The 23,585-nt window shown below is 39.7% G+C and overlaps 2 protein-coding genes across 6 annotated transcripts in view; one reads left to right on the forward strand and one right to left on the reverse strand.

Annotated features, from left to right (window-relative positions):
• Window positions 1-15,848, forward strand: part of TRPM5 (transient receptor potential cation channel subfamily M member 5) — a 39,750-nt gene extending 23,902 nt beyond the window's left edge. Inside the window, exons 15-24 of the mRNA XM_076343387.1 lie at window positions 1,528-1,786; window positions 2,955-3,073; window positions 3,544-3,676; window positions 6,119-6,293; window positions 8,835-9,003; window positions 9,673-9,851; window positions 11,200-11,332; window positions 13,466-13,538; window positions 14,557-14,647; window positions 15,748-15,848. Coding sequence (XP_076199502.1) covers window positions 1,528-1,786; window positions 2,955-3,073; window positions 3,544-3,676; window positions 6,119-6,293; window positions 8,835-9,003; window positions 9,673-9,851; window positions 11,200-11,332; window positions 13,466-13,538; window positions 14,557-14,647; window positions 15,748-15,848 — 1,432 coding nt within the window. The remainder of the gene's footprint in view (window positions 1-1,527; window positions 1,787-2,954; window positions 3,074-3,543; window positions 3,677-6,118; window positions 6,294-8,834; window positions 9,004-9,672; window positions 9,852-11,199; window positions 11,333-13,465; window positions 13,539-14,556; window positions 14,648-15,747) is intronic.
• A 2,186-nt stretch (window positions 15,849-18,034) lies between these two features.
• TSSC4 (tumor suppressing subtransferable candidate 4) lies at window positions 18,035-22,879 on the reverse strand. Of its 5 annotated transcripts, XM_076344177.1 has the most exons (4): window positions 22,717-22,806; window positions 22,112-22,238; window positions 21,190-21,262; window positions 18,035-20,161 (listed from the first exon to the last, which is right to left on the reverse strand). In XM_076344177.1, the coding sequence occupies exon 4, from the start codon at window positions 20,071-20,073 to the stop codon at window positions 19,033-19,035; it is 1,041 nt and encodes a 346-aa protein (XP_076200292.1). In that variant the 5' UTR covers window positions 20,074-20,161; window positions 21,190-21,262; window positions 22,112-22,238; window positions 22,717-22,806; the 3' UTR covers window positions 18,035-19,032. The 5 variants fall into 5 exon arrangements, with proteins under 5 accessions (XP_076200292.1, XP_076200294.1, XP_076200290.1 ...); XM_076344179.1 differs by lacking the exons at window positions 21,190-21,262; window positions 22,717-22,806 and adding an exon at window positions 22,837-22,879; XM_076344175.1 differs by lacking the exon at window positions 21,190-21,262.
• Between the last annotated feature and the right edge of the window lie 706 nt (window positions 22,880-23,585).

A 23,585-nucleotide genomic window follows, 5' to 3' on the forward strand; every position in this document is an offset into this window, starting at 1 on the left:
AGCATCATCCGCGGTATGAAGTGCTGGACCAAGTCAGAGTTATTAGGTTCTATTTTTACCTCTGGCATTTAACTGCTGGTAGATTGGAGAAAATCATTAGTTGTTCTCTCTCCCTCCCTAACCTACAAAATAGGTGTAAAAGCATCTGCCTCTTGGGAGCTATTTGTAAGCAATGTCATAAAGCACTTCCATATCCCAAGTGAAGCGTGGTTTGGTCATTATGTTGTGCGTTCCAATTGCTATTATCTTAGCAATTTATTTTAACAAAGAGGCTCTCTCCCAGATCTATTTCAGCATCTTACAGTAAAGCTGCAATTATCTGTTTATGATATTAGCCTGTTACCATGGGAATGTATCTTATGACGTCATAAATTGAGAGGTAGTACAGAATCAGGCACATAGAAAAGACTGGCTGTGAGGAGAAACTTCTCCTTCTAACAAATTTATTTAATAATTAGCAAGAACGTCAAGGGAAATTAAAAAACAGTGAAGAGTCATTGTTTATTTTTTGTGAGGTGAAATTGAAAACATACCCTAGTGCGCACATCCTTCGTTAGAGATCACACCTCTCAGAGTCACAAAATTAAAGATCCAATAACATCCCTAGCTTACACAGGAGAGCAACTTATGTGGAAACAAAACCTCACGCTAAGATCAAATTGCTATCAAATACAGGGAACTTGCATTTTCTGCACAGGATAATTTCCATTGCCAATAGATAGCACTTTATGTTCCAGAACACAGCAAAAACAACTGTATATGTACAGGTCAAATTTCCCTTCAGTTACCAAAATATTTGCGTAATTCCACAATAGTCAAAGACTACCTTAGTAAGTAATTTATGAGGTCAACCTTTTTTGCTAAAAGGCTTCTATATTACTTTTTCTGCAATTTAATTTAATCGTAAAGGGCAAGATGCCAGCACTTACAGTTGTGTAAAGGACTAAAGTATTCCTTCAGTAGTTCTCTCAGACTTCAGCAACGATAGTCAAGAAACACATGCTTAGTATGATCCGGCACTTTTGAGACTGGGTCAAAAAGAGGAATTGTTTAAAGTCACAGCAACAACAAGAACTTCTGCATGCAAGCCCTACAAGAATTTTTTAGAGGCAAAATAATTAAGAACTGACTCGCAAACTACACTGGCCATTTGCTTTTCTTTCCTATTATTTAGGATGATGAAGAACAATTAGCCCACTTCCCCCTCTCCTTGTGTATTTGCACAGTGTTTCTACTACATGCAGGAACACAATGAAGTTACAAATAAAATTAACACAACAAAACTGAAATAACAAGAATATGTATTCAAGTCTGATGTGACTTTGTTTTTCAAAACCTTCTTTTTGACTTGAAATATTTCTGCTACGGTAATGTGGTTGCTCTGACTTCTACAGCCTTCCTTCTTGCCACCCCTGCATCTGCCTGTTACTATCTTGCAAGAATCTTTGTACAGAATAATACTAAGTCTATTCCCATTAGCTTATTTTAGGAAATCGTCACCAAGCCTATATTCTTTTTGTTTTGCAGAGGAAATGGTAAATTGGAAAAGCAGAACCCTTCTGAAAACATAGCGTGGGCAACATTCATGTTTACTAGGTGGAGAAAATTCTGGAGTGCCCCTGTAACTGTATTTATGGGGAATGTTATAATGTACTTTGCTTTTCTGTTTCTATTTACTTATGTCCTTTTACTGGACTTCAAACCACCTCCACCTGAGGGTCCATCTGCTAAAGAAATTATACTTTACTTCTGGGTTTTTACCCTGGTCTTGGAAGAAATCCGACAGGTCAGTAACCTACAACATCTTAGTAGTAACACAGTAAAACTTAAGGCAATATTTTGAATAGATTTGCAATCTGTATAACTGTAGAAGCTTGAAAATTTCAAGTGTGAGGTACAGTTTTGCACAGAAGAGCAATACAGACCTTACCTTATCTAAAACACTCCACCTCTCTCTCCCAGAGCAAGCTCTTCCTCCACCATATAAAGCTCCACCTCTGTTTTTCCATGCTGGTCCAGCCGCAGCCCAATCAAGTGAGCTGCTAAGATTCAGGTGTCCTTCACTTTGCAAAGTATCTCTCTGATTTCACTCCCCAGAACTAGGTCCTCCTACCACAAATAATGTAAGTTGGAAGTTATATTCTACACCTGGAAACACAGCAGACAACTCTACAGCCTTTTAAGAGATTCTTCCCCACTGGGGACTGTTTGACTCTCCCAGTTACTGGTTTTGGAGTGTCCTCAGCTGAACAACTGAAATCATGTGTGAACAATGGTGCTAATGTGTTGCCAAGTGTGGGTGCATAAAGCTGTCCTCTTAGACACAAAAAAGCGGTTAGAAACATTTACTCTGGAAGAACAAATAGGTGTTCATTATTTAAGCTATAGAGACAGTGAAGGGGATCCCAGTTTGTTACAGTTTATTTGAAATTATGCAGCAAGGCCATAACCAGAGGAGGACATGGAAAATATTTGGATCAAAGAACATTTCATTATAAAACTGTAAAACATGGAGAGTGCCAGGCTAAAACCCAATTAAGAAACCCAACTGTTTGCCTAGATAATCAAATGTGCACTCACTGACAATTCCAGTATACAAACGACAAATCTGTTCATGCTGTTTAGATAGCAATGTCTAGAAACTGAACTTTGACTGGAAGTTGTATTGTTTAACAGCCCGAATGCTGACAAAATCTTAAATCAGGCCTCAAAAATTCTTAAGGCTAATATCACAAGAATAAAAAGATTTGTTTTTTTTTCTTTTTCATCCAACTTTTGTGTTTTAAGACAGTGAACTGAGCTTATGTTTTCAGGCTTTTTTTCCTATTACACTAGGAATTTGTTTTTGCTCTTTGCAGTGAAAGAGATAAAGGAAACAGGTATTATGTTAAAACTCACAGTGAAATAGTGAAACTGGAAACAGATCAATACTGATGATTATTTCTCTTTTTCAGAGTTTCTATACAGATGAAGACACAAATTTAATGAAAAAATTTAAACTGTATGTGGAGGATAATTGGAATAAATGTGATATGGTGACCATCTTCCTCTTCATAATTGGGGTAACCTGCAGGTATATATCTGTTCCATGTGATGTGGTCAGCATCAGTAGCAAGGGCTATGTATGTCAGCTGACAGGAGAGTCTCATGTGCATGTGAGGACAGGCTGTGACGTTTACTTTTACAACCTTTGAGACATGTTTCTGCAATAAAAGCCTCTAAAATTCTGTGGAATCATAGAAGTTGCTCCAGAGACCACAAAAAGACATATTGGTATATTCAAATGCATCTACAGAAAAGCTCTGCTTTTTTTGTTTGTTTGTTTTTGGCAATCACTTTTACTCAATGTACAATATCTTTTGCCTATTTCTCATCAATGTACAGACATTATGTTACATTTTCTTACAGGCTTATGCAACCACAGCCCTGAAGCACTTGCCTTTTCCTAACTGGGCTATGCCCGGAAACTGAGTGTAATATATGAGAAAATACTTCTCAGCAGTACTTACTGAGATCTGATATTTCATTTCATGTGTTCTGCAGGATGCTGAACTCAACTTTTCAAGCTGGCCGTACAATACTTGCCATTGATTTTATGGTGTTTACACTTAGACTTATACATATTTTTGCAATTCACAAACAACTAGGACCAAAGATCATAATTGTGGAAAGGATGGTAAGTGTGCAGTCTTTCTCAGATAAATACTTGTGCTTTCTAAAAAATGGAGAGTAGGAAATCTTCTCTTTACAAAGGAAATCAGTTTATAATCTACCTTTATTTTTATATTTTTAAGACTTGTCATTTTGCATATATTCCCTTATTTATCATGAGTATTAGATGCAATAAGTTTGAAGTAGATCCTTCCAAAGAGCTCTGTAGTGTAATACATTGGTCCCAATTTACTAATCTTTGTACATAACCTAATCATTTATCCTCAGATCTGGCAAATGAAGAGTAGAGCGTCTTTGACTTACTGCTGTTCCTCCTACTTCATAAGCTGTGTGCATTCAGAGCAAAGACCTTAGACAGACGACAGGCCATTTACAGAAGGGCAGGGCATTTACTGAATGACTCTGCTCCACTTGGGGAAATAGATTATGTTATTTGCAAGAAGTGTGAAAAAAAATCTGTGAAAAAGGATAGTTGCAAGTTTCCCACAGGAGTTATTCTTACTTGTACTTTGTAGGTCCCAGTTACAATGAAAACATATTAGTGCTTTGTAAGCATATGTTGGAAGATGTTGATAAAAAATTTTTATTTATTACCACTCTCCTAGGAAATGAGACATTAGGACTATAGTTACTGTGCTTGGGTATGCGTTGGTATGTTGAAGTAGCTTTTTATTTAGGCATGTTAATCCTCTAGGCCAATTAGGTCATGGTAACTGATTAATAGGAGTTAATCTAATTGTAAGTTATTATAGAATCTACAAATATTTGATTTGTGACTCACAGCAGAGCTCAGTAAAAGCCCTACAGTCTAAACAAGCCTATACATAGAATAAACATAACTACCAAGCTATTTGGATTTGTCTATAAATGCAGTAACTGGAATTCTAACATGACATTTGCTTGGAGTAGCAAAAGGGTAAATGGCAAATAAATATTTGTTCTTGAACATTATCTAGCTTACACCATTAGCAGACTTTTATTGTAAGAGAACAAGCCAGATCTACAGGTCCTAACCCTTCCTTGCTGCATACCAAGCTAAACCAGGGCCTTGAACAAATATGATGATGTGTCTACTATGTTGGCATCTGAAGTCATATGAGATAACACACAGATTAAGAAGATGCAAATAAGAACATAAACAGCAGCCTAGACAAAACCATAAAATGGGACCTTTCATCTTCCCCCCATCCAAGCCAACACAATGCCTTAGCTTTTGTAGTTCAATGTTGAACCTTACATCAAATAAAAGAACAGTGAAAGTTACTTCAGTAAATGATACCTTCTTGAAAGGTTCATCAAGTGGGTTCAAGCAAGATCATTTCCCTTACTTAAACAGAGAAGCAATTCGAGATTCTCTCTTACTGTCTTTCTCCTTTTTAACCTTGCTACAGAGTTGCTGAAACAAGTCTGGTAGCTGCTAAAATGGCAGTTCAATGCCAGAACAATGCCCGTTCACAGAGAGACTGCAGATTGGGAAAAAATATTTCCAGACTTTCCACTGCTCTCTTTTAACTATGACACCATTACAGTCCTGCAGCATTGCTAAATTTTAAATCATCCAGAAAACAAAATAGATTGATGAAAGTCAGAGAGACATCAACTACATCTTGCCTGGCTTAGATACCATGTTTCTTAACAGAACTCCAGGTAACATCCTGAAGGTCTGAAATGCCTATGCTTTTGGGTTACTGCACAATCCAATAATCTAATTGAAATAAATCTACAGTCCCTAATGAACTCTGTCAGATTGATGGGAAGAGAATGAAGTGTTCCTCTTCCATCAGGGAAAAATTATTGCACTTGAAATACATATTAGATTTTTTTAAGTAAGTGTTTTAGGATTCAATTACTTCTGCTTCTGTAGAGAAACACAATGCTTAAAAGCAGGAAGTCCTGAAAACAATCCCTCAGATGCATTACTTACCTTGAAAACCCAAGACAGAAGCTACCTGATCCTTGCAGCCTTCAATGTCTGCTGTGTCAGTGGTTCAGTATTCATCAATGAGCACCAACTATTACCAGGATTCACTGCTGTAGCAGAACCCTTGTAATTCACAGTAAAGCAGTCGATAGTACTGTGAGATCTCACAGAAAATCTGCATTTAAAAGGTACAATGAGATTCACTTAAAAGATAAAATGTGTTAAACGTTAGATGATTTAAAAGCAAGGTTAAAACCTTGCTATAATAATTTAAGACATGCCTTTATCTAAATGAGCTATCAAAAGAAAAATGCTGATTACAGGCCAAGAACAATATGATAACAGCAAGGTCCAGAGAGGAATTCTGTGCATGGAACTATATCCCATTCCACCTCCTTTAATCTACACAAGCTTGTAAAGAAACAGAATTATTTGAGCCATTTTCATATAGAAAGACTACCATTCTTTGACTATGCTATTACAGTCACCTCTCCTCCTTTTGTCCCCTCCCCCTCTCTTTTTTAGATGAAAGATGTTTTCTTCTTTCTGTTTTTCTTGAGTGTGTGGCTCATTGCCTATGGTGTGACAACTCAAGCTCTACTTCATCCGGATGACAGCCGAGTGGAATGGATATTCAGAAGGGTGCTTTATCGTCCCTACCTTCAGATATTTGGCCAGATTCCACTGGATGAAATAGACAGTGAGGAAATTTCTTTCCCCCCTAACTTGGCCATTTTTGAATGCACGCTTCTGATTAGAGCATGGAACTCCTTCCCAGTATTGTCGTCTTTTTTATTTTTTTAAATCTTTGTCCTGCAGGCCAAAGCTTTCACATTACTATGATATAAATAGTGTATTTGCAAAGAGATAATGTGCATTGTGGAATTACATCAGAGCATAAGGGTTGGCCCTATTTAGATAAGCTGTCTGAAATATTCACACAAGGATTTGCAGTTTTAAAGGCTGGCATAGCTTCTTTCACTTCAATCTATTTCCGTTCAATTTAAGCTAGACCCAGATATCCCTTTGTAAACAGAAATAATAGCACCTCCATACATTTTGGCAATAGTTTAACGTGACAGTGTTAAAGCAGTACAGCTCTGCCCATAAGCAAACACTTATGTTTTAGAATACTCCTTCAGAGCATTTATTGACTCTGGAGGTAAAGCTGCCCAAATCAAAAAAAGCTAGTAATTGCATATGTGCAACATTTCAAACAAAACAACATAAAAATAATCACAAGACATGGAAATGCTTGGACATAAAAGTTCAAAGGCAACATTTCTGATAGGTAAGCAGGTAAAATATAGAATACGTCATTTCCCAAAGAAGGCTGAAGTAATGCCACAACATTTAGCCAGAATAACGGTGCTAAATGTCAGTGGCAATATTGAAGTAGGAGTCAAACTTGAGGTAATATAGATGGAACCAAAAAAATCCCATAGACAGAAGCAAACCAGTAAGCATTCTTTCATGTTCACTCTGCTTAATAAGAAAAAGCATATGTCTTAGAAAAGACAAAAAAGTCTGAATGAGACAAGAGAGCAGGGGTGTGATTCATCTCACTTAACTTTAAATGCCTACGGTGTAAGCATGCACAGCACAACCAGTCACTCTTATTTCCATTAAAGTAATTGGAGAGAAACAAATATTTCTGGAATAGGATTCATCTCATTTGGAAATAGGTCAGATGTAGCGTTCCCTAGAAAGGTGTGTTTCTCTCCATTGAGACTCCGAAAGGTGTCTTCACCTGGATAAATAACTGGTTAAAAGACAGAGAAAAAAAGAATTAACTACACGGGCAACTTCCAGAAGGGAGTCATTTGTCCTGGGGCCCTCTGGGGCTTATTCTGTTTAACATCTTTATGAAACATATGGAAAAGGAGATGGGTAATGTGGGGACAAAATTTGCTGATGAAACTACATTACTGGGTAGTAAAGACTAAAGCTGACACCTAAGAGTTGCAGAGGGCCCTCATGAGTGCTAAATCATCAAATGAAATTCAGTGTAGATAAATATAAGGTAATGTACTTGGTGAAAGCAGTCCCAGCTGTGGTGAGCTTTGATATAACTGCATGCTCTAAGCAATAAGATCATGGGATTATTCGTGGCAGTGGGGAAAAGAATTATTAGTGAAAAAAATGGAGAACAAAAAAGTAAATATCATTATGCTACTCTAAATTTGTGGATTTAATTCATAGCTGGAGACAGGATACAGGGCTAGACCTCTAGACTTCTGTAGTAGAACCATTCTTACTAACCTTGACTGCAAGCTCAGATGTACAAAGTAGTTCAAATTTAGAATGAGGAACCCCATTCCCAGCTTTTACTGAGTTTTCTCCTCTAACGTGTACCAGCGTGAGGACTGCAAAGACACCAAGTATGTGAGGAAACACAAGTGCTAAATACTCAAAGGTGGTTTGACTTTGGGAACTCAAAACTAGTGTAAAAAGGATACAGCCTTTTCAGTACAATCCGCCTTTGCTGAATGCTACTAAAAAGCCAGTTACAGCCTTGTCAATACAACCCCCCTTTGCTGAACAGTTACTAAAAAGTCAGGCGTAACAGTTATCTTGCCACTGAATGAGCAGTCAAGTTCTGGAGGTCTGCATTGTCCTAGGGTTGCAAACCTCTTGCACATTAAAGCAATGTCTCTTCATGCACATGACATGATTACATTTTCACAAAATGAAAGACATTGGATATTAGTTCACATAAATGATCTTTCAACTACAAGAATTAGCTCAGTAGCTCAAGCAATCAAAGAACTGTCCTTTTAGGGTTAAGAGAGTCTCGTATTTACGGTCCTGCTAGTAGTCAACAAGGGCAGTACAAAAATACTACCACAATATTGGGTTTAAACTTTTAATGATTGTAAAATATTCAGAACAAAATTATGCTGCTGTTTATATGCAGCCAAGATTAAATCTAATTTTAGTAATCAATTGCCCTTGATTTGTATCTTAACAGCAAAGGTACTAAATATACGCATCCATCCATGTCACTAGTTCTTAAAAAAAGACATGTTTAGAGATACTAATTCAGTTTTTATTTGCATTGAAATAGCTATGTAATGCATTACTTCAAACCTCAGGAACAATTTGTAATTCTTGCCATTCTTTGTTGAAAGTCAGAGAATTTGCTCACCAAAATGCAAAGCTTTTGTCTCCACTCTAAGAAATAGATGTGGCAGTAGGATTTGTCAAAACTATTCTTTTATTTCTCTATCTTCCTTTGCAGCATCACAAATGTATCCCAGGAACTGTACATTTAATCCACTGCAGATTCTGCAGGAGAACTCGCCATCATGTCCTAATAGCTATGCCAACTGGCTCGTCATACTTCTGTTGGTCATCTTCCTACTAGTCACAAATGTTCTCCTTATGAATCTCCTGATTGCTATGTTCAGGTAAGAGCGATTTCAGTAAGTATCAAGGCAGAGGTTGCAAAGGTTTAACTGAATGCCCACATTTACTACATTGCTGTTGGCTATTCATTTTGGAATACACTAGTAATTTTCCTAATGAATATTATTTGGGGATTTATAGGTAGACTTCTGTGGTCATATAGTTCTTAAGTTCTCATCATCCTTACTCTAGCCACATTAAAGACAAGAAGAAAAGAAGCCTCTTTTACTGCTAAAAATGCAATTAAACATGCATAGAACGGTCTGGATCCCAGGCTGTGCTGCAGCACAAGTCTGCAGGTGCAAAGCAGCTGTAAACTTGGCAGACTTAACAGTGGATAATCTGCACATAGGGGAAATGCTTAATGTCAACACCGCTAATAATGATTCATTCAGTTGAAGAACTGACGTGGCATGTTTGCTGATCTTGCCTGAGTGAAGTGGAATTACCTTTCTTTTAAAAAAACCCCTAATGTATTTTTTAACATTTGAAGACTGCGACTGCAATTATTTTAATACCTAAGAATTTGCACAAACTTTAGATTAAATTAACACTAGTTGCTGAGCTCACTGTTCCTTTGTTAAAGTAAATGTGGGACCAAATTTTGTAATAATAAGCTTTAGCTTGTTGAGGTAAAAACAGTTATATACTTTTTTTTTCCCCAATTACAGTTACACTTTTCAAGTTGTTCAGGGCAATGCAGACATCTTCTGGAAAATTCAGCGCTACAAACTGATTGTTGAATATCATGGCCGGCCTGCCTTAGCACCACCATTTATCATTATCAACCACATAACTCTGGTTCTCAGAAGAATCTTCAACAAAATAGAACGTAAAAAAGAACATCTGGGTGAGTTGTTAACAAACATCTGGCAACTGGAGACCCTGACACTCTCCTAGGACATGCTGCATAGGCAAAACAGAAGAGTGATTAAGATTTCTTTAAGCCAAAAGCCACAATTTATTTTTAACAAAGAGTGCCAGGAGAGTACCAATGAAAAATTAAGGCTTATAATGTATCCTCTACTATAAACAGTTTCCCACAATGCATTTCTTTATGCACCATAGTTATTACAACAAAGGTGTCAATATAAAACTGGTTAAAGGGATTTGATTTCTGAAAGGATAACAATGGATAGGTTTAATCAATAGTTATTTGATTTGCTCCTGAATTTTAGTAATTATTAAGTACGGACAACCCTAAAAACATACACCAAGTCTAAAAATCTACTAGGATCAGTGGAATTTCCCAATACAGAGACATGGAGAGAGAGAGAGCACGCTTAGAGAAATGGTGGTCCCTTAAAAGTTTTAATTAAAAAGGCAGATGAAGTTCAGCTAATTACCGAAGGCATTTGAGGGCTTTCTATAGTGATGGCAAACTTGGCCCATCTAGTTTAATAGTGTCTGATAACAAGCCTATTTACTCCTCATGCGCAGGCTGATAATGGGCTTTGGAGCAGAACTGTTGTCAGACTGGACCAATTCAGAGCCCTTTGACTAAGCTCCCTTTCAGACACACTCCTTCTGGCTATCAAAGCATACTGCTGAAGAGTCTTAAAAAAAAAACCAAAACTCTCTTTTCCCCTAAGAAAGCAAGTACCTGACTGCTCAGGTTATAGATTCAGTAGTGTTTGGAGCATGCCGCAAGTGTGCCCTTTTACCAACCTTTAGGAAGATACAAAACTAGTATGTTACATTCAAAATATGTCTGTGAAATTGAGGTCTGTTGTTGGCTGGGACACGTGACAACAACAACAACAGGCTTTATAACTCAAGGTGGAGGGATTTATTCACAGTTTGTCCTCCCTATTTGTAATTGTTCTAATAATGAAGCTTAGGTGATAAAGTGCATCTGAACATAAAGCTCTGCTTGTTAAATACTTTGGGGCTAAAATATGTCAGAAGTCCAGTAAGGTTGTAAATGAGTTTAAATGGAACCACAAAAATTGGTCCATGCTGTTCTTTAGAAAACTCAGGAGTCATATCCAACTGCAAAAAGGTCTATTGCCTTCCATTACAAGAAAAAAAAGTAGAAAATACTTACTTTATACTGCATTTTCATAACATGACACTCCTGCAATGGCAAAGGGCCTGCAACGGCAAAACTTCATTTTTCTTTAGCATAGCAGCCTTCCATTACTAATATAAGAGAAAAGGGAGTAAAATATAATTCTTTTTTTTTTTTTTCCCTACAGAAAGAGATCTTCCAGTTGGCCTAGATCAAAAAATCGTAACATGGGAGCTGGTGCAAAAAGAAAATTATTTTGTAAAACTTGAACAAGAAAGGAAAGAAAGCAATGAAGAAAAGCTGAAGGCCACATCTAATAAGTATGTTATTCTGACCCACAATAAGTGTATCTTGCAAGTCTTCAGCTTTGAATGAGATAAACATTCAGGTGCTTGTAGAGTTTATATGAAGAGTCCAACTAGAATGCAGTTAGGAAATACGCAGTCCATGAAAAAATGTGAGAAGCCAACATCACTACAATATTAGAAGAGTTTTTGGCACTCTTGAAGTATGTACAATTACAGACCTGAAAGCTCCAGCCAAATCTGCAGCCAAGCTTAATGAAAATCATATTCATGAAGAAATGGTGGTAGAATAGTTCCTTTGCTATACTGCAGTGCATGTACTTCAATCCCCTGTAGGAATACAACATAGACTTTTGAATTAGACTTTTGAACGGCTTAGACTTTTGAATGGAAGTTTGAGATATCTCGAATTACCCCCAGCCCACAGATGCAGAAGAACAACTATTTACAGCTTTATGGCATGAGACTACAGTTTCCACAAGAAATTAATGATTTTGGCTCTAAAATTGTATTTAATTAACTGAGTCTCCATTTAAATACTTCTCTAAAATATCTCCCCACTAGGAATATCACTTAAATTGGTTTAGTATTCTAAAGAAAAAGTCCTAAATTACTATTCAGAGGTTTAGTCCTTTAAGTGAGACACAAAGTAGTTATATGCAGGGAAAACAGAAACGTCTAAGGCAATACTGAAAGCCAGACAGCAAAGCATTCTTTAAAGAAGCTTTTAACACCTGTTTCAGCTGTTTCCTTTTATGATAAAACTGACTTCAAATAGAGAGAGGCACAATGGGTGTGAAAGTTATCGTAATAAGACAGTTGCATGGAAATGTTCTTGTGCTGTTTTCTTCCTGAGCTGTCTTTCAAAACAAACCTCTATCTGTCTAACTCAGAGAAGAGCTGGAGACCAGAACAGCATATTTGAGTATGTTCTTGGAAAATACTCTTCTACCTCTAATCTACATAGACTCTTAATTCATAATAATTTGGAAGAATTATGTTGGTTTAAACTTTATTCTCATAAGCAGATCACTGACAAACCCTAGGAATGAGAGCTCAATTGTTGAGATCAAGCAATAAATATGTGTGTAATTGCTTCCAAACAAAGGGCACAATTATATTCTTCCTAGCTTTAAAGCCAGAAAGCTTTAAAGATGGTACGTTGTAGATGAAATTAGTGCTTGGAGGGGAAAAGTAAGAATCAGTCTAGCTTCACAGTATTTCAGGTATAGCAGAGCCAGAAAGAGACTGGAAAAGGTTCAGATGAACACCACTCAACCCACGGCTTTTTATCGTTGCTCTTAGGTGGTAGCAGTGTGTATTTGAAATCTTATGAAACCCTCAGAAAGTGATTCTTTGAACTTTGCATTGAACCAATCCCAAAATGCATTAGACCCATCCAGCAGCAGCTTTTTCACACAGACCTGAATAGAATGTAACCTATTAGAGGGAAACTTTGGAATAGTAGTTAGGACAAGGCAGAGAGGGATTTGAGGAGCCTATGGGGAATCAGCTGCTAAGAATAAGGAACTGATGGGAGAAGAGGATGTAGAAAGCATGTGGACAATATTATTGCTTTTTGTGGACAATAAAACAATTTAGAGGCTCTATATGGAAGATCTTGACACAGTCTGTTTGGACTGCATGGAAAAAGAGATTTGAATGTCAAGCCAGTTTCCAAAAAGGAAACCACGTTTAAATTTTAAGTGGCTTATCTTCCCCGTGTTGATGGAAAATATTGTGGCCTCAGTTGTCACACCAGGATCAGTTTACATTTGGTACAGGTAGGACATAAAGTGGCTGGAGGGACAGAGCTGGACATAAGGCTCCTTTCTGCTGTCATTGATTTCCACAGTAGCTGCGGCTAAGTGGCCCTCACCAGAAGCTGAACGGCTGCTGTAATCTGTGTGAGTTTATGAGTCCCTGGGCAACAGGTGTATGAGAGTGTTCCAGAAATGCTGCTCTGTTCAATAAATACTTGCAGGAACACCTCAAAAGGACAAAACTTTTAGGGGGCTCTGGGATGTCTCAGCAGCACAGAACTGCCAGCGAGGGGCCATGACTTTAAAAAGTTACATGGTTTTTGCGGTTTAGGATTTCTTCTGAGGCCTTTCCTTTTTGCTCAGCGCGTCTGCTTTGTTTCCACAGGGTGGATAATTTGTCTAAATATTTTAGTGGATTGAAAGAACAAGAAAAACGCTTTAAAGTTATGGAAGCCCAGGTAAGTAATAGTTTTATAGGCATTTATATCAGCTTTAGGATTTCACCATGTTTCTCTCATTTAATGGTGGTTTGGCAGACCCTATTTAGGGATAAAGGGAAGGAGAAATGGATCTGTATTATGGTTTCACTTTCCTTATTGTCTTCTCTCTGGTGATATACATACATAAAGAAAGATTTCTGACCTCCGGTAGAAAGCAGAAACGGCAATACAGCATTTCTTGCTCTCTTTGCTACACTTGAGAAGTGTTTATTTCCTTCATTAAGGATGCTTCTGGAAGGAAACACTTCACCTTCCCCCTCCATTCTCTTCCTTTTCCCAAACTTTTTTTTCTTTAAAACTGTCAACTTTGAAAATACCTGTATTCTGTCTGATCCGACCTAGACTAATCTCCTCAGACATCAGTTTTTCTAATTTTCTTAGATATCAGATACCAACTTCTCGAAGGGAAGTGTCTAACATACAAATGTGAAACACAAATAATAGAAGGAAACCCTATCTTCAGCTTTTGATGACAAACCCTTGAAATATAAACAAAGATTTTTTAAACAGTCTGAAAATGCTCAGCATTACCATGTGCTACGTAGCACAACTGTTATTGTTTTCTTTGTCCCTAGAACTCTCCAGTGCTATTTTGGCCTCGCTGAAAGTTCCTTATCTTAATACTCCCATTGCAGTTTCCCTCCCCTTTCTTATCCATTTTATAGCTTCCTGAAAAAAGTCATGCTATTCAATGAACAATGTTGACACCAAATACAGGTCCAACAGGAACACACAAGAAATGCTTTAGTAAGTTTGTGCCAGCTTGAGATAATGCGATATACTCACAAAAAAGGGAAGGTATTTAACACAAATCTTCCTCCAAGACAGTTCAACTATTTCTTTAAAAAATAATAAATATATGTGGCATCTCTGATGCTGCTTCAGTCTGCTGCCTAGGTTATCTTTCTTGCAAATTTAAGAATGGATAAAGTACTATAAAAATTAGCTGATGTAGAAATCACTACCTATTTTGTAGATGTGCTACTGTACAGCTGTTATCTCCTCAATTGCAGAGGTTTTAACCAAAACCAACCTCTTGTGCAACCAAACAGCTCCAAATGATACACGTAAGTATTGAAAACAATCATGGAAAAGCTAATTAATACAGCTGAACAATTTAGTTAAAAAAATGCAAGGGGAAAAAAAAAAAGATGGAAAAAGAACCACATAAGGAGGTACCTAGAGGTAATGGGAATATAAACAAGGAACAGAATATTCATCCTTCAGAATGAAAAAACTACCTTTTTCCAAAATATATTTAAAAGCGTTGGGGAAAGGACCATCACATAGTGTGAGTTAGAATGATCTCACCCAACTTTAAGCATGTAAATAAGTATCTATACTAAATAAGTATCCATCAGGGTTTCTTGAGAGGATTGTCTTGGGGGTTTCTTGAGTCAATGAGATAGTACTACCAAAGTATTACCAAAACATTTAATATGGATAACAATAATCATTAAAAATGAAAATAAAAATTGAGCAAGCCTCCTACTTTGTTTTAATCAACACAGCTCATTTGCCTTCAGAGCTGCAACTATTTCTGTCAGTTAAGAATCTTGTCCTGTGTCCCAGGGCTCCACTGTTTGAAGTTTAAAACATTAGAGACAGAAACAGACTATTTCTCAGTCACCACAGGATATCCAACACAATAAAGATTTTGTATATTCTTCTTAATGATCTATTTCAATATCTACCTATTACTGTGTATTACACAAAAAGCCCTCCAAAAACCATAAACTGAACATATATATACACTACATGGGAAAAAGAAGTAGCTGGAAACTCCAGCAAAGTCGTGACATGACAAGACCTCAAGTCACTCAGACTCGAACTAACCTCATACTTGACTTAACTCTGTTAGAACCTTATAAAACACATATGTAAATTGCTTCATTATCAACATTCCAGTAAGAAAAAACATCCTGTAGCACGTTCCCCAGACATTTTAATACAGTAACTGCATTAAAAATCAGAGACTTAAATAGCTGAAAAATAAAGAAGAAACCTGGTTTTATCATTTACTGAGCAAATGCGAAGCAATAGAATCTACAGTATCTTTTTATTGTGGATTATTTTTAACATTTTAAAGTTTCTTAAGCAATTACTATTTATGTGCCCCTTGTCCTAAGGCTTTTAAACAAGCACATGGCTTTTACAATCTTATTAGGTGTGATGAATGCCAACACAGAAGTGCCTTTGCCAGAAAGAAGTGAAAGAGAAGAGCCTGCAGATCAGTCCCAGACTGGTATCACATACATTGATAATTAAATTTTCTTCTCATTTCTTCAGATTAAACCTTTTGTCCTACTGAACTACTGTAGAAGTAAAATCCTAATCTCATGAAGGCCTAAGGCCCAGCTCTCAAAGCCTTTATGCCAAGCACTGTCAATGACTGACACTACTGAGGATTTCTTGGTCTCCCTCCTTCAGTTTCTTGGGCTTTCTTCCCTCCTGCTCCTGTATCGCTCGGTCCTTTCTCCAAAACTCCATTCCACAAATCGCACTAAAAACTTTCTCCTCCAGGATGACTCTACCACCTTATTTTCTAAATACAATCTGCCTTCTGTTCTCCAAATACTACACCCTCAATCCATCGTCATCATTGCCAATTTTCACATTTCTCAGTTCAAGGGAGACTCCCTTTGGAAGGGTGGTCATTTACGCACTAAAAACCAAGCCACTTCCTTGGCCGAGAAAGCAAGTTCCTATTTCTGAGTTGCTTAGAAAGGAAATCGAGAAATAGTTTCCACAGGAAAGAGCCCGGGATACTGAACTGTTCCTGGAGTTCTTACAACCCTCAAGTGACTGCACTCACCATCTTCTCTTCCCACACTGGCTTCTGTGAGGTATTCCTTTGTTGGTATTCCTTATTGAGGGCTCCTCCCCAGAAACTGGAAATCTCATCGCGTGGTCCTCAAGCGTGCGGTGGCTTGCAGTCACTTTCCAAACACAAAGCAGGTGACCCTCCCGCGGTCAGACCCCCAGCCTCTCTCTGCTGCTTGCTTTTTTGTTTCAATGCCAGATCCCAGCTGCTGTCAGCTTGCTGCTGTTAAAGGAGACTTTGCCTTTATGTATCACGCCACATGGAACACCGCACCGACACCTAAGCGGTTTTCTGATTTCATTTTACTTTTCTCTCTCAAAGGTCGGGGGGGGATCACTTAAGAGACTTTAAAGCAAGAATGCGTAGCAAGAATTTTCCTACAAACTAGGAATTTGGACTGTTTGTCATTTTTTTCATTACTTAAACTGGCATGTACATTTTTAGCATACAAAAGCTAGCTGGCTTTATTAAAATTTTATATGAAAAGATACACCAATAAAATGAATATTACTACCGTCCTTTAAAGCGCAATTTCTTTGGGATAATATAAACAGCATCAGAAGGGGAAGTATTGGGTTGTGGTCTTTCTTACACCGATAAGCTTCAACTGAACTTAATTTCCTCATACAAATAACACTGCTTCTATGCAACATAAACGTAGGTTGCGCAAAAGCTTTCTCTGTTACCAGAGGCGGGGAAAAAAAAAATGTCAGATCTGATAAAATACCTTTCCAACATGAGTCTTTTATTAAGAGATAATAATCTTGTTATGATGTCTTCATAAAATAGCCATTTGTCCAGTTTATTCAGCTGTGCCCCAGACCTCAGTGACCCCATTAACAGTGATGGAATTTTGGTACTGTCCTACCCGTTCTTCACCCTAGGCAAGCAGAAGTTATAAAACCAGTGTGTGTACTGAGCTACATTTCTGAGAAAAGACATTCTGCTTTTAAAATTAAAAGGTGAATTTCAGAAGATGGAGCAATATTACTCATCTTACACTGTTTTCTGCTTCTGCTGCCAAATGACGCATCTGTTCAAACACAAAGACCCAAATGATTTGGGCCTACCAGTCAATTATTGATAAGATGCTGATACCCCCACAGAGGAAGTAACTTCCTCAAATATCCTTCAGAGTTTGAGCAAGCACAGTCTAGCAAGAAAGATCACAAATTCTAAAGTAGTCTTTCACTACACGGTTATAAATACTAACACTAGGGTTGGTTAATTTAGAATACTGGCAAAAAAAAGTCAGTCCAAACTGACCTGAACTAATCTGAGTTTCAAATCATATAACCTTTCAAAGAATTGAATCTCTCAACCTTATTTATAAAATTTATTAACATTCTGTGTGAAAAAGTACTATATTTGACATTCATTACAATGTGATTCATTGTATGAGATGATTCATCCCATGAGATGATTCTCTGTATACTGTAAAACGACTGAAAATGTTAAAAACGTGAATTTTAGAATCTAAAATGTAAGACTTGAGGGAGAAGTTACAAGATGGTAAGCTTAGAGTAACATTCTAGAAGATTTTCAAGAGAATTCTCAAATCAAATAAACTGAGTATTTGTTAAAACTCCTATAGCTGCATTGATCAGCATGGTTCAAAGAGATGAAGAAATCAAGCTACAACTGAAAGTTTATTGAATCCCAAAGAACAAAAAAGTATACAGTTCTGGTATAAATTCCTCATTCCCACCAAACCCGCACACAGAATCAGCGTGGAAGCAGTGCCACCTGGAAAGGACATACAGACATACAGGCCAAGAATCATCACATCATAGACCAGTAAGAGGAAAAGCTGCTGCCCAATGTAACAACTGAAGCTGTTGCGAATTCTGAGCTACACTCAATGTGGTGAGACTTTGCTGAAGCCATCCTGAGCGTGTCTTCACCAGGATGTATCCACAGTTGTACCTCTCCACAGGAAACATTGTGTTTTTTGAAATCCTTATCATGTAACACTAATAAGGTAAATATTAAGCCAACCTTAAAAAAATACTGGTTTTGCCAGTTCCCACCTGGGCCCTCCAAACTCATGATAGGGCACCGTTGTGCTTTCACTCGCAACGGCAATGAGAGAAGGATGTATTTAAAAAAAAAAAAAAAAGGTTAAAAAAAAAAAGTTTTCCTCCCTGGGACAGGGCCATGAGAAATCACATCTAGTGGAAGACTAGGTTTTATTTTCATTGTTTAAAAATCTCTACATAATGAGCTCATCATCTTTGTTCCAGGATTCTACAGGATTTGGGAACAGCTCTAAACCTGGGGGTTAGTAGGAAACCTTGCAGCCTTTTAGCTAACACATCTTCTTCTTTGGCTACTTCAGCGCCAGAGCAAGTCCCAGGAAGCTGCTCAAGCAAACAAAGCACACCTTATTCTCTCCTGCTAGGGTGCAACTATCCTGTGCCCACAGACTTCTCACGAACAAAAAGTCTGGAGTGTATTTTAGGTAGCTTAATTTCTAAAAATATCAAATGTTCTTGGTGGCTACGATGCAAACCGTTGGACAAAAAGCTATCACGTGGTTTCCAGACCAGAAAAAAAAAAGTCAGAGAAAAAACCAAACATACCCAAAGACAATACAAGTCCTTGGATGTCTCAAATGTCCTCCAACCTTCAGGACTCTTCCTCCTCCCCTTCATTGTCTACTTTAGGTCGGAAATTTTTCCTGTTCTTCTTCTTACTGCAATGGAATCCAACTGTTTCCACCGATGGCTCTTCACCTGCACCACTAAACCTTGCACTAAGCTTACCTTCTCTATTCAGGTCCCCCACCATCAGGCACTCCTCCTCCTCTGTTGCCTTTCCACTTCCACTACCTAAGTGCCCCAGCTCTACCTTATCTTCCTCCCTCAAGTCATCAGTCTTCTTAAGAGATTTTCCTTTCAGATCTGTTTTCATGTGTTTCTTATCATCCTCCCCTGCTGATGTTTTCTTTTCCAGTCCATCAACACCCCTTTTTGCTGGTTTGGTGAAGACAATCCTCCCAGCTCCACAGCTGGAAGGGTCCTGGTTGAAATATGGGGTGTAGCTATCTTGGGTAGCTGAGCTTTGTTCCTCCCCTCTTTTCTTCAAACCCTCTAGAAATTCCATGGCCACTGCCCTGTTAGTCTTGTCACTAGTCTCTGAAACTCCATCTAGGCTGTATTTGGTCCAGCGCTCTGGGTGTGCCACATAGTCAGGCACTGCAGGAGAGGTTTTGGGAGCCTGCACTGGTTTGGCTTGCTTTCCCAGGCTTTCTGGAACCATGTTACCTGAAACTGTGGTTGGAGGCAATGGACGCTTAAACCTCCCATCAACAACATTATCTTCAGGCATCGAGGGCACAGACAACTTGGCCGCCTCTTCCAGGCAATCAAAAATGCTCTGGCTACGGAGAGAGAACGTAGAACTCATGCCCCTCAGATGGAATGGCTGGACAGGAGATCTGTGACTGCTGTCTGAAGAGTCGAGGGTCTCCCCTGATCTGTAATCCCCATCATCTACAGATGGCTCCTCAGGAGATATTGTATCAACTTCCGCTTCATCCGCTAACCCTAAATCATCAGAATCAGAATCGCTGAGCGACACTGTGTCTGAGGGCAGAGCTCCTTCATAGTCTGTTGCACCACTAGCCGCTATCCCCAGAAAGGGTTCACCTGCATCCTGATCTCCCATCTTCAAGCTGTCACTCCACCGAGGTCTTGGACATAGGCCCAGGAACAGCTGCAAATATGGTTTTCCAAACGCCCAGCAAGTTTAGTGCCTAGAATACAAAGGAGCATAAAAATTCAACTGTGAAATGAGAACCAAGTATGAGACTATCATTCTGTGCTGTGCAAAATAATTATTACTGCAATATAACAGGCAGCTGTACTTCAGGGATTCCTAAGCAATTTTGCTTGAAATAAAAACATTATTTAATGAATGAATGCACATTAAAGACTTACACAAGACTCAATACAAGAATATGAAGTAATTAAAAATAGCATTGCACACCAAATTTCATTAAAGGTTATAGCAGGTCCAATTACTAAAACACGAGCATAAAGTTTTTTGAGCAAATCTGAATACCCCACAACTGCCTTACACATCTTCCAAGAAACAGCAATGACCTCTCCAGATTACACCCTGCATTTGTCATACTGTATAGATCCACAAAACCACATCCTAATCTCTCACACTTTCTTTTGGCCATTACGATCCTTTATTGCATTAGCCACTGTACCTCCTGTCCCACTAATCATCACGTTCTGAATATTATAAAGGCCACTATCACTGACCGAGGCCAGTGGCAGAGAAGCCACAACAATATAAGGGCCACACTCCTTCCTTGGGTTTAAGCTCTCATGTCATTGTTAGATTCCTGGAATCAGAAAACGAGCCAGCTCAAGAAATCAATTTCACTGGATTAAGAAAACTAATTGCACATGCCATGCTTGTGCACAGAAACAAGGGGAGGGTGCAACCAAGGGTCTGCAAGAGCTGGGCCTTCAGTCAGTAAAAAGACACTGCGATCTGAAGCCTGACTTCCAGTAGAGGCTGGAATATCTGATTCACTCTGCCACCTGCTTGAAGGGAACCTTGCAGAACTGAGGTGGTTAATGATCACACTACCACTTGCTGGGCAATCAGAAATAGAGTTGGCAAACACACACTTCAGTTCAACTCACAAAAATGTGAATTACAGAAACAGTTCTAATATATTATTAGAATAAGCTCATAGTTGAGCTCATTATAGGTTCTTCTGAAACAATGCAGTAAACAGACATGGAAAGTCTGTTAGTCACTCACTTTCTCTTGAGACTGAGTCAGCTTCCCCTCCTGAGGGTCAGTTAAAGCCACCAAAGATCTCAGCACTTCCACCCTACAAAACAAACATTTCCATCAAGATACTGGAAATGTAGTTTTAAAATGAGTTTTAAAAATAATTCCTTCCCCCTGAATCATCCAAAGCTGCAGAACTAAGTTCTAAATCTGACACAAACTCATGTCTGCAGATATTCCTGGATTTTTGGTAAAAGAACAACACACAGCCTAACAAGGCAGGCACCACTGTATTTACTCGGTCTCCACATTCACATCGCCAACCTTATTCTGTAGAATAGAAGAGAGGTTTTAAAAAAATAAAACTGTAATTTGAATGTATCTTAAACCATTACTAAATGAACAGTATTAAATGCAGCTAAGAAAATATAAAAATGATAGTTATGCATTGCAAGTACTAAGTGCTGCTAAGTACTAAGACCACGGATACTACAGAGTTCTGTTTACAAAGAAAGGCCATATTCACAGTTAGGGCCAGATCTTCATGAGGCATTAAAACATAGAGAAACTTCTGAAGAATTCAACAGACCAAGTGCGATGTTCCATGTAAAGTCTGGTTGTCTTCGACAAAAGGGATCTGATGACTGCTTTTGAAAACACTGCCCTCAGTGTAACCCCGAAATGAGAAATAATCATCTGAAAATCATACGTTCTTCCGCTTAGTTTTATAACACATGAAAACTAATGACTACAACCCAAAAGAGACACTGAAGTGCATAACTGACTAAAATAGCTGTTTTCAGATGACAGTGTAAGTGTTCATCACAGGCTGTGAATCAGGGTCTCTCTTGTCTGAGGGCAGGGAAAAATTTTGTTCTTAAGATGTTTTAGCCTTAACAGCATTAGTAGCCAAACACACTGACCCTTACAGCATACCAGACAGACTCACAGGTTTGTTATGGTGATGTGATCACAGCACAACTTGGATAGGATGGTGTCTCTCTGGATGGGAAGGTCCCCATTAGATTCTTCCATTCTGGTCTTACTCAAACAGGCTCTGTGCGTCTTCGTGCAGCCTGTGAGGAAAACAGAGACCCCAGTCACTCCAAACTACGGCCACGAGTCTGCTCTCATCGCAGAAACAGCACTGCAGCAAAGCCTGCCAGCAATCCCGTGCCAATAGCACGGTCCTTCGGGACGGTGCTCACACAGGCCGCCACACCAAGGGAGAGGGCAACAGCCCCCGGGCCCTGGGTCACACCTCCAGTGGGCACCCCACGCCAGGGAGGGGGAAACGACAGAGCCCACGGCCTTGTCCAACATCACGGGTGCAGCCCACAGCCTCAGCCGTCCCGCCTGTCCGCCCCGACCACAGCTCCCTTCCCCGGGCCGGGATCCTGTTGGACACAAACACGTCCCCGCCCCCCGCAGGCTGCCACCCTCCTCTAGCCCCCACACCTTTCTCCTCACGACACAGGGGTGCCTGGAGCCCCCCGCCCGCCGCCCCCCGCTCCCGCTCAGCGCTGCGCACGGAGGCCGCCAGCCCCTCACCACCTCCGGGCACACAGCTCGAACCGGCGGGGAAGGGGGGGAAGCACCCCGTACTCCGACACAGCACAGGCCCAACGCCTCCTCACAGCGGCCGCCCACCTTTCCCGCCTCTCCCTCCCTTACCGTCGCGGCGACGGCCCCCGCGCGGCGTGCGCTGGGACACTGAGTCCCTACCAGCCGCCACGCGACTGCAGCGCGCGGCGGCGAGACTACAACTCCCAGCAGGCAAAGCGGCACGGAAGGGGCGGGAAGCGGGAGGCACCTCCTCCTCCCCGCACCGCCTCTCTCCTTTGCGTCCTGGGAGTTGTGGTCAACCGCCTTTCCCCCGGCGGGGGACATTTTGCGAGCCGGGTCGTGGGGAAAGTATCACGGGCCTGCCGCGAAACGGGGCTGAGCTCTCGCCGCGGCGACGGAGGGACTACAGCTCCCAGGATGCACCGCGCCCGCCCGCCATTTTGCAGCGTGTGAGGAGATGCGAGGTGCTGGCGCTGCCGCCTGCGCGGGGGCGGGTTTGGGGCTCTTCTGTGCACCCCGGGGGGCCTGTGGTGCTGGCGGCTGAGGATGGCCGCGCTGGCTGAGGCACGACGGCCACCCCTCGGGCTGCCCGGCGCCGTGAGGAGGGCACGGCGCCCCCTCCCTAAACAGTCTGGAAAAAAACTATGTCAGGCAGAGCTTTTTTTCTCATCAGAAAAGCGGGGTTTGGCCACAATGAAAACTTCAGAGGAAGTGTCTTTTTTTTTTTTTTTAATTTGTATTTATTTTCTAACCAGAAAACTCCAAGTAACTTGGGGCATAAACCCACTATTCATTAAAAAAAAAGTTTCCATTTTCTGTCCCAGAAGGACATTTTTTGTGTGTGAGTCGAGATGTGG

Source organism: Aptenodytes patagonicus, chromosome 7 (genome assembly GCF_965638725.1).
Source record: "Aptenodytes patagonicus chromosome 7, bAptPat1.pri.cur, whole genome shotgun sequence".
Lineage (NCBI taxonomy): Eukaryota > Metazoa > Chordata > Aves > Sphenisciformes > Spheniscidae > Aptenodytes > Aptenodytes patagonicus.